General features: G+C 40.3%; 1 protein-coding gene across 11 annotated transcripts in view; it reads left to right on the forward strand.

The window, feature by feature from the left end:
- Positions 1–16,073, forward strand: part of KMT2C (lysine methyltransferase 2C) — a 283,231-nt gene that overhangs the window by 230,621 nt on the left and 36,537 nt on the right. For all 11 annotated transcript variants that reach the window (XM_061587632.1, XM_061587631.1, XM_061587633.1 and 8 more), the window contains 7 exons: positions 2,337–2,475; positions 2,738–2,952; positions 3,216–3,289; positions 4,113–4,295; positions 5,887–7,749; positions 11,451–11,752; positions 12,997–14,777. In XM_061587632.1, the coding sequence (XP_061443616.1) occupies positions 2,337–2,475; positions 2,738–2,952; positions 3,216–3,289; positions 4,113–4,295; positions 5,887–7,749; positions 11,451–11,752; positions 12,997–14,777 (4,557 nt within the window). The remainder of the gene's footprint in view (positions 1–2,336; positions 2,476–2,737; positions 2,953–3,215; positions 3,290–4,112; positions 4,296–5,886; positions 7,750–11,450; positions 11,753–12,996; positions 14,778–16,073) is intronic.

Here is a 16,073-nt window from a genome sequence, read left to right on the forward strand (position 1 = left end):
TGGTTTGTGGCTGAGACAGAGACTATACTCCCATAAATTCATAACATAAATCTACCCCCTCTGCTTTTCAAACTTTTTTCAAAACTAAGAAAAAGCATTTGCCTCTAAACAGGGGAAAAAAGCTGTTTTTTAAAATTAAAAATGATCATCTAATGTAAGAAACATACTGTGGATTTTCCAAGTTTCTACAGCATTGTACTGTGCCAATCTCACATCAATATTTTATACTCTCTTGACCCCATCTTCTGTAATTTATAGTTAGGGTGCTTTTCCATGAATTGCTGCTTCACATCTTAGTAAAATATAGACACAGGTAACTGCATAGTAGCATGTAAAATCAAAAGATACTCAAATATTTCAGTGACTCAAAACAAAAAGATATTTCCCAATTAAACAAAAAGTCTGTGTTCTAGCACAGAGTTGAATGTTTTTCATCTGAATAGGGAGTAACCAGGTTTCTGTCATCTAGCAGTCCCTCAAGTGCTCCTACCAAATATCTGTGTGTCATCAAGATGCCCGTCTTTAAAGGAATATCTAGGACCCATCATTGTGTGTGTGTCAAAGTTTTTATGGTAGGAAGAATGATACCTGGAAAAGTATCCAACTTCCCCACCTCTCCTCTTCCTATGCACTCCCCAATCTTTTCTGGGGGTTCCCCGAACCCTTCGGAGCAAAATTCAGGAGGGTACAGGAGATACACAGGGAAGGGAAGTTCCATTTACAAATGAAAATCCTTCTACTAACACAACTACTTCGTTGGATACCACCCCTGTATGCAAGGGTGCTTGGCCAGCATATTTTCTGCTCCTCATAGCTTAGAAGCAATTTGTTACAAGTAACAAATTAGTTGTAATTCATTACTTTTTTGAGGAACGAGTGGGTAATTCCTTTACATGTTGATTGTAATAGAACTAGAAGTAATTTTATTACTTTGGAGGAGTAATTGTAATGTTTCCAGCATTACATTTGGGCATTACTTGGGAGGGAGCAGGGGAAGTCTTCTGCTCCTCTGATTTGTGGATGAAAATCATGTGTCTCAAACTGGGCTTCTGTGCAGCATTGCTCTTGCCTCATGCTCTGTGGGTGGGTAGGAGGCAACGAGGAAGGAGGTGGAGAGTTAAGACGGGTTGGAGTGGAGAAAACAATTGTTTAAAAAAATGGATGGTGGTGGTGAGAAGAATGGAGTGGTGGGAGAAAGGAGCCGGAGGGCAAGAACATGGATAAAGGAGGAGAAGGCAGCAGCAGAATGAAGATAAAGAACTGTGGAGGTGAAAAATAACGTGTGTGTGTGAGTGTGAGTGTGAGACTGACTGACTACTGTATTTGCACACAAAGTGACCTCCACCACCCTCTCTGGCTATTGTGCTGCATTTGCAGTATTTTAACTTTTTTGCATCTCGGGGAAAATGTTTGCTTGGGTGAGTGTCCCTTAGTTGGTGGCAGGGCAGGGTCCAGGAGGTGGTTGAGTGAGAGAGGTTATGCTTGCTGGCTGAGTGGGGGAGGGTTGCTCTTGGATTGACATGCAAAGATCTGAGTAGTGGCCTCTGCCTCCCTCCCCACCTTCCTTACCAGCAGAGAGTCCACCATTGCTATCTTATGAATAAAAAGAATTATTCTACTACCTCTATATGTGTGTGTTTATTTTTAATGTTGTTTTAGGCTACTTAGATGTGCAGCTTGTAGGCATTTTTTTTAAAAAGTAACTGAAATGTAATTGTAGTGATTACTCTTGAGAAAAAGTAAAGCAATCAGTTACTTTCAGAGCAATTGTAATTGTAATAGTAATTACTACTTTTTTGGGCCATGTAATTTACTACTTTTTAAAAGTAATCTTCCAAGCTCTGCTGCTCCTCCAGCCTAGACATAAGGATTATTATACTTTCTGAAACCAGACTTTGGTTCCAACGAGAAGTGGGTCTGCTCCTTCTGTACAGCATACCAGAATCCAGAAAATAAGTCAAAAAATGACTTAGCTAACAAATTATTTAGTCTGAAAAATAGCATGTAAGATGTAAAATTATTTATATTTAGACCCTGAATATTTTACTCTTACAAACTCTTCAAAATAGAATAGAAATTATGTGTGTTTGATATTGTGGTATATGTAGATAATATCTCTTTAAAGTCTAGCATTGTGAAATATTGTACTACAGTATTACTGACCTTATACATGCTAAACACTAATATTATGTTTTAAAGTATTTTTCCTACCATAGCCTTGGGATAGTAATCAATTTGTTAATTCTGATTATTTTATATCGTATTTGTTGCATTTATTGTACAATGTATAAATAATTGTTGCATTTTTTATTTTATTTTCACCTTTTCTTTAAAAGGGGAGAATGCATTTTCAAGAGTTCCACTTATAAATGGCCTGATTGGACCAAACCCCCATCTTCCTCACACATCTTTGGTTCCTGGAGGTGGATTAGGCACTTTTTCTACTATATCACAGCCACCATACACAGACACAAGGTGAGTCAAATTGAGAAATCTGATATTTTCCCTACTTCAACAAAGCTAGAATGATATTAATTCAACCAAGCATGTTGTTAAGAAGTTGGGCTGTGATTTCTCCTCTCCTCAGATTGCAGAGTAACCAACATTATTAGCAGTTTTGAGGTCATGCTCTGTGTGTGTGTGTGTGTGTGTGTGTACACGCGCAAGCATGCTTAGATAAATAATGTAATCCCATATTTGGAAACGAATAATTCTCTGTTTTGCTTTGCTTTGTCAGGGATAAAAACACAACATTTAATGCAGTGATGAATGATTCCACCAGTTCTTGGGTTCCTTCTGCTGCCCCACTGGAAGGTGAAGGTGATACCATGTCTAATGCACAGAGAAGCACTCTTAAGTGGGAGAAGGAGGAAGCACTTGGCGAAATGGCAACTGTGGCACCTGTTTTGTACACAAATATCAATTTTCCAAATCTAAAGGAAGAGTTCCCAGGTATGCTATAAATTATAGAATCATGAAGTTGGAAAGTACCTTAAAGGCCATCTAGTCCAACCTCCTGCCAACGCAGGAAATCCACTATTACAGCAGAGTTAAACCTAGCATTTCAAAGCTGTTAGCCGCTAGTTTTATTTCATAGAATTCAGATTTTATTAACTCTGAAAGAGGTAATAACTTCATGTTTACTGATAGGTTACTATCCCTATTTTCAGTGCAAAATAACAAACCTGTCTCCTTTTTCTCCTCCACGTTCTCAGACTGGACAACAAGAGTGAAGCAGATTGCTAAACTGTGGAGAAAAGCAAGCTCACAGGAAAGGGCTCCATACGTGGTAATTAACATTTGCAATTTTTGTTGGAAGAGAAATGGTGTTTCATCTCTTAATTCTATTAGTCTAAAAGTAATTTAAGTTTTAAAACTGCTTAAAAACACACTGCTTCTACAAAGTGCATTTTTAATACATGGATTTTAGTTAGTCCCTGGAGTTTGTTTCTTATCTGGGTTCCTCAATTTACTTTTTAGGCCTTTGGGGACATGCCAGTTTTCTTGCGATTGCTCTTTAGCAACTCTAAAAACCTAGTGTAGAATTTGCACACTTAAAAAATAGCCAGGGTGATTTGATCCTCTGGAGAAGTAAATATCAGGAACATCAGCCAGAAATAAATGCCTGTAGCTATTTTTAAACAATTAAACGATTAACTGAACAGATGTATGTATTTCTTGATTTCCATTTCCTCTGTTCAATGCTTATAATGCTCAGCTTGATTTGGGATATTGTCCTTCATATGTTGTATGGACTGGTGGATCTGCATGGCTAGGACTATTGTTCCTGTGCTGTTTTAATTGTTTTTTTCTAATTACACCTTTGTCCCCCATTTCATTTGACAGAGATACATCCACCTTTATGTTGTGTGTCTAGGAAGATTAGTGGTTCACAGGTACCACGAGACTCTTTGTTTTTATCACAACGTACTAACATGGCTATCCTTCTGGATACGTACCAATTGGTGACCTAGTTTCTTTATATATGAAATTTATTCGAACCCCATAAATTATTTGTTTGTGGATTTTGTGTGGGTAATAAACAGAGGCATTACTTGCATTTATCAGTCTAAAACAAGACAAATTACTTCTGTGTCTGATCTTTTTTGCAGCAAAAAGCCAGAGATAATAGAGCTGCTTTACGCATCAACAAAGTGCAGATGTCTAATGATTCCATGAAAAGGCAGCAGCAACAGGATAGCATTGATCCAAGCTCTCGTATCGACACTGAACTCTTCAAGGACCCATTAAAGCAGAGGGAATCAGAGCATGAGCAAGAATGGAAATTTAGACAGGTGTGTTTCAGTTGGTCTTTGATTCCTCTTTTTGTCTAGTACAGCTGTAGAAAGAGCTGTCCTTAATTAAAATTAAATGCTAGGAAAAGAAATTGTAGTTTATCACACACCTTGTTTATGTGCTGTGTATAGCAAGTATAGGTAACCTAAGAAGTGATGTAAACATAACCCTGCACTTTAATTGAGAATTCTCAATTTCAAGTAATAAAATAGTGGAGCTTAGATTAATCTGAAAAAATAGCCCTGAAATTCACAACCACAGATCTCATAGTGTTTCTCAAGCAATGGTCCTCAGCCCCCTTTCAGGTGGGCCTCAGTGCTGCAGCCTGCCCCAGTCATGCAGTAGCCTTTGGTTCGACTGATGGTAGCAGTAGCAGCTCCTTGCATGTGCACTGCATTCACATACATGGGGGAAGGAGATGCTTAGAGAGTGAAGCATAAGGGAGGCTGTAGCATGCAAAGCTGGAGGGGAGAAAAGCAAAAATGAAAGAGGAAATGGATGTGGCGGCTGTCCAAGTGTAAGGGAAGAAAGTGAGAGAATGAGAAGGTCTAAGATAAAAGGGTTTGGAGGACTGGAAAAAAAGAAAAGGAGAAGAGCCTGGAGCTGCTGCATTTTCTGGCCCCTTTTCCCTCTCTCCCTCTCTCATGTGCACACGTGCACACATACACACACTGCTACTATTTTATTTCTGCTAGATCTCCTGTTGAGTCAGGAAGCCTCCATCTTCTGAGGGGAAAGAGCAGAAAGAGCATTGAAGAAAATTAGAAAGAGACATAAAAGACTAATATGTTCAATAAATAAACCGGGAAGAGAGTGGGTGGGGAATAAGAGGTAAGCTGCTACAGAAAGAAGGAGTGAATGTGAAAGGAACAGGGAGAAAGGATGAAAGAAACTGTAAGTTTGTGGGGAGGAACGCATGTGGGAAGAGAAGGAAAATTGCAACTGCTTGAGAGATCCAGAACCAGTTCGTAGTTCAGCCTCTCGGGGCACCACAAGTGAAGAAGGGGAGATTCAAATCATGAGCATCTGTAAAGGCTACTGGTAGCTGTTTCAAATGCATAGAGGATTGTTTCCACGTCTCATTAAAATAGTATGTGAACTGTCTTTTTCCCCCCAATAGTGATAGTGAAATCAAATGTCATTGTGGTATTCAAATGCAAATCAGTGTATTTTTGTGGGTTGCATGCTGTGCAAGCTCATGTGCCAAGCTACCATAAGGACAATCTTGCAAGCATGACACAGGAAGCTCAGAACAGGAGCTTTAAAAAAAAGTTCTGTTTGAGCGCTTCTGGTACTTCAACCTCATATCAAACTCCTAAGATGGTTATTAGCACCTCTGTCTTTTTATGAAGGTTGTCTTGCTTCTTGAAATTTAAGTATGTATTCTGGCCTTCAAAGAACTGTGCTTTTGCTATTAACCATCTGGGAGCATGCATAAATACAGTATATTTTATAAATAATTGGCCCCATATCCTTAATGTGTTGGAACTTTTAAGATGACCTTTAAATGTGCTCATGAGTTTTATTATTTGCCTTTGATTAATCTGGTGATAGTTGTAATGCAACCTGTTTTTTCCTTTCTTAAAACAGCAAATGCGTCAGAAAAGTAAACAGCAAGCTAAAATTGAAGCAACTCAGAAACTTGAGCAAGTTAAAAATGAGCAGCAGCAACTGCAACAACAACAACTTGGATCACAGCAGCTTTTGAACCAGTCAGGTTCAGACACACCTAGTAGTGGGATGCAAAGTCCCTTAACCCCTCAGACTGGCAATGGAAGTATGTCTCCTGCACAACAGACATTGTATACAAAGCAACTGCCTAGTACCCCTACTTCTACTCCTTCTGATGTGTTCTTAAAACCACATGCCCCTCCGCCACCTGCAACACCAAATAGAATGCCTGTTCAAGATTCCCATTGTCAGGCTCCATCACAACAGGTCTTTTTTCCTTGCTCTACTAGACCACCTTCTCCTGTTGACCCTTATGCAAAAATGGTGGGAACTCCCAGGCCACCACCTATTAACCAAAATCAAAACTTTCTCAGAAGAAATTCTGTTACATCAGTAGATATTTGTCCACCTCCTTCACTCATAACCAGGCCAGCTCATGTATCTGAATCAACAGGGAGCCGGCCGTCACCTGTTAGAGATTCTTGTTCCTTGTCTCCAGTCAGCAGTGACCCTTACCCAAAAGCTCCAGATACACCCAGGCCTGTAATGGGAACAGAACCTTTCTCCAAATCTTTGGTGGTATCAAGATCACCTCTAATTGCAGAACAACCAGGGAAAACATCTTTAGCAGTGGCAAACAGTGATGCATTTGCCAAACCACCTCCTAGAACAGATGCATTTCAAAGGCCCCAGACATCACTTGCTGACTCATATGCAAGGCCACCATTGACTCCCACTCCTGTTGTTGAGGGAAGTTCTGGTCCATTTAAAACTCCAATGCGCCCAACTCAGTCTCCACAAGATCCTTATGCATCAATGCCACCAACCCCAAGACGCATGGCTGTGGATCCCTACGAACGGCCTGTTTTGACACCAAGGCCTATGGATAGCTTTTCACACAATTCATCTAATGACCCATACAGTCAGCCGCCTCTGACTCCCCACCCAGCAATAAAAGAGACATTTGCCCATCCACAAAGAGTAGTGCGAAACCAGAGTGATTCTTTTTCTCAATCTGGAACTATTTCAAGGGCAGTTGCTCAGGATCCATACACCCAACCTCCGGGTACTCCTCGGCCGGTCACAGACCCTTATGCCCAGCCTCCAGGTACTCCTCGGCCAGTCACAGACCCTTATGCCCAGCCTCCGGGTACTCCTCGACCTGCCACTGTTGACCCATATATGCATCAGCCTCTCACACCAAGACCTGCACAGACTGGAGACTTATTTGCTCAGGTTTCAGCTAATCAAAGGCATTCTGATTCATATGCCCAGCCTCCAGGTACACCAAGGCCAGTCAGTAATGATCCATATTCTCAACCACCAGCAACTCCAAGGCCTGGAATTTCAGAACCTTACAGTAGACCAGCTCTAATGTCAAATCGAGATTCTTATCTGCAGGCATCACAGAACAGATCTTTACCTGGGACTTTTGTAAGGCCATCAGATCCATGTTCTCAGCCCCCAAAGCTACCAGTCCCTGTGGTAACAGATTCTTTTAGCAGTATTTCAAAAGCCCCACTTTGTGATCCTTATGATCAGCCTCCAATGACTCCAAGACCTCAGCCAGAAACATTTGGAACTACTCAGCTTCCCCATGATGTTGCAGATCAACCAAGATCTGGATCAGAGGGGAACTTCAGTACATCTGTAAACTCTTCCATGAGCTTGCAGGGAAAACAATTTCCCCAAGCTTCTCAAGTTCCTGGTCCAGCACCAACTGCTGGAGCAACTAATACACAGACTACAATGTCTCAGGCAGATGCAGAGAAACTAAGACAGGTGAGTTTACTATTGCTGAATAATACGCTGGTGAAAACTGAGAGATATCACAATTGATGAAATCTGTCAGCCTGCTTTTAGAAACATCACAGTGGTGTTGTCTCAATAAATCATGTGTTTTATTCTGTACTATAAGTTTGTTTGAAGACCTTCCTCTTCCAACAAGCCTTTTAAGTAGAGACCTTATACCCGTCTGTGTCTATGCTGGAATTGTTTTAAGATTTTTTAAAAGATGTTTTAAAGATTTGTTTTTAAAGATGCTTTGTTTTCAAGATGTTTTCAGCTTTTTTGTTTCCCACCCTGGGCTCCTTCTGGGAGGAAGGGCAGGATATAAATTTAATAAATAATAAATAATTTGATTTCTTACCCGCCTTTCACCATAAGGTCCCAGTGCAGGTTACAACAATATAAAATTCATTATGCAGATATTTTGTACACTGTAGCAATAGTATTACTGTCCTACCACCAGTAACATGTCTTTAACACTGCCAGTATCCTACTGAGACCTGTTCAAGATTTTAGTGATGAGTGTAAAGCTCTTAATAACCTAGGATCCAGATACATGAAGGAACACATCTCCCTTTATTTTCCTGCTTTGGCCAAAAGATCTGCCAGGGAGGCTTTTCTCCTTGCTCCATCTCTGAGTGGTGCTCAAGGTTTAGTTACTTGAGAGAGGCACTTCTCAGTGGTGGTACCCCAGTTGTGGAATACCCTCCCTCTTGAGATAAAGACTGGTGCTGACATTGTTTAGTTTTCAGTATCAGGTAAAGGCTCACTTCTTCCCTCAGGCTTTTGATGGCAAGGGGGATTAATTTTGTGGCATTAATGTTGGAAGGAGAAATTGAGTCCTTATGTGTTATTTCTATGCTATTTTAATGGTTATGTAACCCGCCCTGGGATTGCTTATTGATGACGGGCAGGATAAAAATGAAGTTAATAAATGAACTATATTTATTATGTGGGCTTTCTCTGAGAGCCAGAGCTGGCATAACCAAGGGCTTCCCTTTAATTATAGCAATGGTTCCCAAAAATGTTTTCCCTGTGGACCTCTTTAAAATTTCTGGTGATTTTGGAAGACCACTTAATGATTTTTCTTTGTGTCGTAGCAATTGTAATGTGCTTGTAGAAGCACATCTAAGCTTGGAACAACTGTGTGATTTTTAATTGTATTTTTATTGCTTCTTATATTGTGTTTTATAGTATTAGAATTTGCATTTCAAGGAATTCAATAAAATACAACATATGAAATAAAAGAAGCAGTGAAAATAGAATTAAAATCAATATAAACACTTCGCAGACTGGTGGTCCACTGACCACAGTTTGGGAACCCCTGAATTATAGTTAAAACTGTGAGTGATCTAGGGAATCATATGTTCCATTCCCGTCTCTCCTTGAATTCCTTCCTTAGGCTGCAATCCAGTATATGTCTCCTCAGAAGTAAACTCCATTGGGTTCAATGGGACTTACTCCCAAGTAAGTGTGTATTGGATTGCAGCTGGGCAGAGCAATCCAACTTGCTGGATGCTGGCTGGAGTGAAGCCAGTGGAGATGAAGCTGGCAGAAAGGGTCACCACATTCAGCTGCTGCTCAGAGGCCCCTTGGAGTCAGAAGGAAAAAAAATATCAATCCTTCTGACAACCCTTTTCTTGGCACACCAGCTGCCATGATGGAGCCGAATGGGACCTGGATATCGCATAAGGTCCCCCCTTCAGCCCCTTCTCTGACATGCTCCCAGCATGCCCATTTTGCTGGCTCCCCTTCCCTCAGGCTGAGCTTTCCTGGTGGACCTCCAGCTGAGCTGGGATGAGGGACTTATGTTGGTGATACAGGCAAGACCGGCCCTATTTCTTCAGAATGCACAAGGTCAAGGGTTCTTGCTTTCTCCCTTTATCCATGCCTACTCAGTCCTTATATGTTGAATGTTAGTTCACCTAGCTCGCAGGTTTCCAACAGCAGTCATCAAACAGTAGGTGGATATGGTTAGAGACCCCACCCAAGATTTCTTGGATCTTGGGAGGTACCAGAAATTTTTTAATCGGGACTCAGACTTCAGACAGCAGAATATTCTTCTAATATATGCTATTTATTCATATCTTGCACACTACAACTTAGAAATGCATTCTAAGTGGCTTTAGCCATCATAGCAGAAATAGAAAATGAGAATACAAATCATTCATTCATTTAAAATCAAAGTATAATACCTTGAAGGTACAACTGACTTAGTTAGGTTACAATACACCGCCCAGAGAGCCACTCGCTATGGGCGGTTTAAAAATGAAACAAATAAAATAAAATAAATAAATAATAGATGAAAGGACTGAGTTAAACTCAAAGTCTTGTTACAGAGCCAAAGGTACAGAGTACATGGAAATACATCTCGCCCATCAGATGACATGGGTGTTATATCACTCCTGCAGTCTTCTATCCGCTCCAGCCAGAGATGGGTACTGAGTAGTAAATGATTTGGCTTTTTATATATTTTCAGAGAGGGGCCATTTTCCTATGGTTTTATCAGCTGTGCTGCCTGGCCATGCTGTCTCTCTGTGCTCGCTGTCTGTGCCATCTGCTTGAGATGGCAAGTTTGACTTGCCAGCCCTTTTGTCAACAACTAACTGAGTGCTGTGGTGTTAACCATACCATATAAGGAGTTTCCTCTTCTTTGTTTATTTCAGCCAGAGTACATTGCCCAACTGCCCAGATGCCTTATCTCTCTGCACTTTACTATAGGCGTTCATTGAGAATTTACTGCTTTGCTTAGCAGGGGAGCAAATGTTCCTGAGAACATTTTTGTTCTTTTGAAGTACTATTGATTTAAGCAGACTATATAAGCTATTACAGCAATAATATACATATTTCAAGCCATTTTTTGTTCTTTTGAAGTACTATTGATTTAAGCAGACTATATAAGCTATTACAGCAATAATATACATATTTCAAGCCTATATGGGATGAGCCCATTACACTGGCATTGCCTGGCGTTGCCCAGCTGAGCCGGGACCCAGCTGGTTTAGCCGGAGGTCCACCATATGCAACTTGCCTCAGCCTGATGCGAGTTGGATTGCACCCTTAGTCCATTACCACAGTCAAGGAATACCTACACATATACAGCATATTGCTGTGGTCCCTTGGGAACTACTTTTAAAGAAAAACTATCTCGATGCCAAGGATTAGAATAACTATTAGTAATTGGCTATTATTCCCTTCCTGGGCAAGGGTGCCTGAGTGGGTTGTCGCTGTGCAACTCCGTGCTCTTTTTCATAAGAACAATGAACTGGGTCCATTTCAATCTGGTTTCAAGCCTGGTTTTGGCAAAGAACCTTTCTTGGTCACCCTGGTCAAATTTCCTTAGCCTTATTCATGAATGGCGAACATGTGGTCCTTCAGATGTTGGGCTCCAGCTCCCATCTGCCCCAGCCAAAGATCAGGGATAATGGGAGTTGTAGTCCAGCAATATCTGGAGGGGCATGGGTTCTCCATCCCTTGCCTTAACCACAGCTGACAATCAGCAGCATTGTACCCAGATCAGGGGAGAATTTCTTTGGGGAGAAGTTGGTGGGGGAGTATGCTCACAGTGCTCTGATCCCAAGAAATTTGATAGCTTGGAATGTCTTCTAAAACAAAGATTTGACTTAGAAGTGCATTATTTAAATTACCTGTATATTTACAGTTAAACAAGATAAATTATTTTTGTTCCCTGTCAGCGCCAGAAATTACGTGACATTATTCTGCAGCAGCAGCAACAAAAGAAGAATGCCATCCGTCAAGAGAAAACATTGCAAGAGCCTGCCACAGCACCTCACGCAAGATCTACTCAACCATGGCAGCAAGAAAATCTGAACCAGATTTTTAACCGGCCGCCTCCTCCCTACCCTGGGAATGTTAGGTCATCCATTGTCCCTCCCAGCGGACTAAGGTTCACGGGTTTTCCAGTCGATGGGCAGTTTAATAGACCCCAATTTCCAGGAGATAAGGGTGGCATGGGAATCAGGCCTCATGGAATTAGGTATACTTCTTGATTATTTAATCATAAAATATGTCACTGTTTAATAAATTTGTGGGTTCTTTATCAGGATGCTTTCAGTGCTCTAAGCATGCTTTTGTCGTTCAGAATGATTGAGATGAATTGGTGTACAGTTGGCTGTTTGTTGTTAATGTAGCTGTTTAATGCATGTGTTATAATACTTGATTGAACGTGGATAAAATCATTTTCAAAGTTTTTTTTAAAGTTGAATTAAGTGTCCCTTTAAAACTGTTCTGGTTTAAAATTATATCTGAATGTAATGCACACAAACGTATTAAAGGTTATGCTCAATCACTTAAAGTTGAATTCATGATCCTTTTATAAAGCATATTGAATGAAAATGTGCTTTTCTATGTAAAAAAATGAAGCAGTAGCAAAACTATGTTACTTTCAAGGTTAAACATTATAACACTCCTGCTGGGAGGAAGGGCGGGATATAAATCAAATAATAAATAAAATAATAAACACAGCAGGTCATGTATTGTATTCAATATTGTTCAAATTATGAATATTTAGTCTCTGTTAACCACATTGTTCAGACATTTATTTTCCACGTCATGGAGAAACACAGTTGTGCCCATTAGGTACCACCTTTGGTCCTGAAAAGTTCTGATCACTTAAGTCTTCAAGTTAGTGTCCTTACATGTTAATAGAAAGAGCTGAAAAAGTAATCCTTAATTTCAAAGTTGTTCCACAAGTAAATTTAAATTCTGAAGTGCAAAAGGCATGAATGAACAGAAGTGTGTTCTGAGTAGTGTAAATGCTCTATCAGGACCATAAGTTGAAGGGTGGACTATAAATTAATTAATTAAATAAATATTTATTTATTTGTGAACCTACATTTTTTTATAGTAAACATTTAGTATGCTTATTTATGGAAGTATATGAATTAGCTTGAAACATTATTAATCAATTGTTTTTCTTGATGATTTAAATAGTAATTCAAACCAAGTATTTAAATTGCCTTAACTTAAACCAATCCACTCAGTTTTGACCCTAATTATGAAGTTCAGCAAAATATGAAGATAAGCATGCCTTGCTAAGTTAGACACAATGACCATCCAGTCCAATAATCTGTTTCAATAGTGTCCAGCCAGAATGTAAATTAGCTAGCAAAGGTGTAACTTCCATTTATTAAAATGATCTATTATGCTACAAAATTGGTTCATTATTTCAATATCCTACAATACACAATCCTAAGTCAATCAAATGTTCCTTTTTTCCAGATTTGGTTTTTCAGGAGGTGGTCATGGTCCTCCCCCATGTCAAGAGCGCTTCCTTGGGCCTCCACAGCAAATGCAACGTGCTGGTGTTCTGCCACAACTCAGAAGATCAATGTCTATAGACATGCCTAGACTACCTAATAAGCCACAAATGTGCAACCCTATTGGACTTTCACAACATTTCCCACCACAAGGTATTCCAGTTCAACAGCACAACATAATGGGGCAGGCATTTATTGAGCTCTGTCACAGAGCCCCTGAAGGCAGGCCAAGACTTCCTTTTAATTCCCCAACTGCTGTTACAAACACAATGCTCCAGCATCAACAACATACAGGATTTGTACCTAGGCAGGACTGTCAAGGGCCAAGACATCTAGAGCCCACGAGACGTAATTCTCAAAGTCTAAACAATCCACTGCATGTGTCACCAGGTTTGGAGAATTTACCGCCAGCTCAACAAGCCACAGTGAATCCCAACCATCCACCTGTGCTAGTCACATGCTCTTTAAGTCATCCACCAGTTAATGATGCATTTACAGGAGGTCCTTTGCCAACAACATCTAGTGAGGCAACAAGCGACTTACAGATTCCCAACCAGCCCCCTGATGGATTAGAAGAAAAGCTTGATCCTGATGATTCCTCTGTAAAAGATTTAGATGTCAAAGACCTTGAGGGTGTTGAGGTTAAAGATTTAGTTGATGAGGATCTTGAAAATCTAAATCTAGACCCAGAAGATGGCAAAGGAGATGAATTGGACACATTAGATAATCTTGAAACTAATGATCGTCACCTTGATTATCTTCTAAGATCAGGTGAATTTGACATAATTGCCTACACTGATCCAGACCATGATTTGGGTGACAGAAAAGGTATGTTCAATGAGGAGTTGGATCTTAATGTCCCTATAGAAGAAATACAGGGCAAGGCAGAAGATACTCAGCAAAAGCATCAAGATGAGAAAGCTGTCATTCCTGCAGAGTCATCATCTCAGAAAAAAACTGCTGAAATCAGTGAGATTAAAATAGAAGTTCTGTCTCCAAATACATTAGAAGAAACTAAATCTGAAAGTGATATAAAGGATGTAAATGTGGCATCGTCTGAAACAGAATTACATGATGGAGAGACAAAATCTGTACTGCCCTGTAATTTGGAATTACCTGGCAAAACAAATACAAATGAGGAAATCACTGTGTTCAGCCCAGATGCTGTTCAGGGCACTACTCCACCATCTGCTCAAAGTATGGCAAATTCTTGCAATATTTCTGGATCCACTCCAGTACTTACAAGTTTGTTAGCTAATGAGAGTTCAGAAAACCCTGATATCAGGCCTCTGGGCTCTCCACCTCATCCACAACCAGCAGCACAAATCAACCCTGTTTCAAGTATTCCACAATCTTTAATGACATCTGCTGGTCAAACCATAGAAAATACAGTCTCAAATACAGAAATGGTTCCACAAATAAGCCATAACTTCTCACAAGGGACAGCAGTAAATTCAGCTTTTATCCCTGGCCATTCAGCTAATAGCTTTGGGGCAGCGCAGCCTGCTAATCAAATTGTGCCTGTTATAAATCGACCGGGCCCAAGCAGTATCCCCGGGCCCCAGCAGATGATGATTCCACAAACATTAGCCCAGCAGCAAAATCGAGAGAGGCCTCTTCTGCTGGAGGAACAGCCTCTTCTGCTGCAAGATCTTTTGGATCAAGAAAGACAAGAGCAGCAGCAGCAGCGACAGATGCAAGCCATGATTCGCCAGCGTTCAGAGCCTTTTTTCCCCAACATTGGTATGTTTTCATTTTCTTATATTTGAGTTATGATCATTTTGAGTGGAATCAGGGAGGGAGGAGTCACTCAGTGTCTCTTCTGAATGGAAACCAGCAACCATATGTTAATACTGGTAATGACCACCAGTGGATAAAATTGGATATCTCTATCCTGTTTTCTAATTTGTTTGATCTGTATGTGAAAAAAGAAAACAGAAATTGGTATGGACGGATAGGTTTTCTATCCTTGCAGGGGGGAAAAAGTGTTCTGAGAGTCAAACTGACTTTCTCAGTCCCTCCCCAGTGGATGTGTAGGCATCACTTACCAAGCCGCTGATAATCTGGATGATAAAATCTTCAACTGATGCCTGCCCTGAGGCAATTGGTGGCAACTGCATTTGAATAGGGTTGGCTATTCCTACTGTTCCAGCTACTGGAAAGGTTAGGAGGGGGGATTTTAAGTGGGAAGAAAAGGAGAAGATGATAATTTGGGGGAGGGTGCAGGCATATCATCACAGTTACATAAGGAGTGATGGGGAGAGCAAAAGTACTTCACTCCATTCACCTTCCAAATATGAGTGGATTGAGCAAGCAGATGCAGGTCAATTTTTCTGCCACTTTCTGCTGCCACAAATGATTGCACATCCCCCATTTCTCTGTTCTATTTCCAAACTTCCCAGGTGATGTGAAGGTATTTTAATGTTGGTCACTGTACATTCCTTGTTTTAGATTCAAATGGAATTACATGCACTGCAAATGTGAGAAATAAACTTTAGACAACAACTTGTTACCATTCTCATAAGGACACCATTGTCATGTTAGCAAATGAGTTAGGGAGAGAACATTAATTGGTATAAATTCTGAGCTTACTCAGTTAAAAAAATGGTAAGAGGAAACATTTGTTGAAAGATCCTATCATGCTGGCAACAGGTAGAATAAAAACCTCCAAGCATATTATTCACACACACACACGGAAAAGGGTGTGTTTGAACAGTCAGTTATCAGACATCCTTCCCTCTTTCTTTTCTTCCAGCACTATGGTTATCACCCCTACTTTTGGGTAGAGCTTGGAAGATTACTTTTAAAAGTAATAAATTACAGTTACAATTACATGGCCCAAAAAAGTAGTAATTAGCGTTACAATTGCTCTGAAATTAACTACAATTACATTCCAGTTACTTTTTTTTAAAAAAGCCTACAAGGTGCTGGCCTTGGCTGCTGCACATCTAAGTACCCTAAAACAACATTAAAAATAAGCACACACATACAGAGGTAGTGGGGGGGGGAATTTCCCATAAGATAGCGATGGTGGTCTCT

The sequence above is a fragment of the Rhineura floridana genome, chromosome 10, assembly GCF_030035675.1.
Source record: "Rhineura floridana isolate rRhiFlo1 chromosome 10, rRhiFlo1.hap2, whole genome shotgun sequence".
NCBI classification, from domain to species: Eukaryota; Metazoa; Chordata; class Lepidosauria; order Squamata; family Rhineuridae; genus Rhineura; species Rhineura floridana.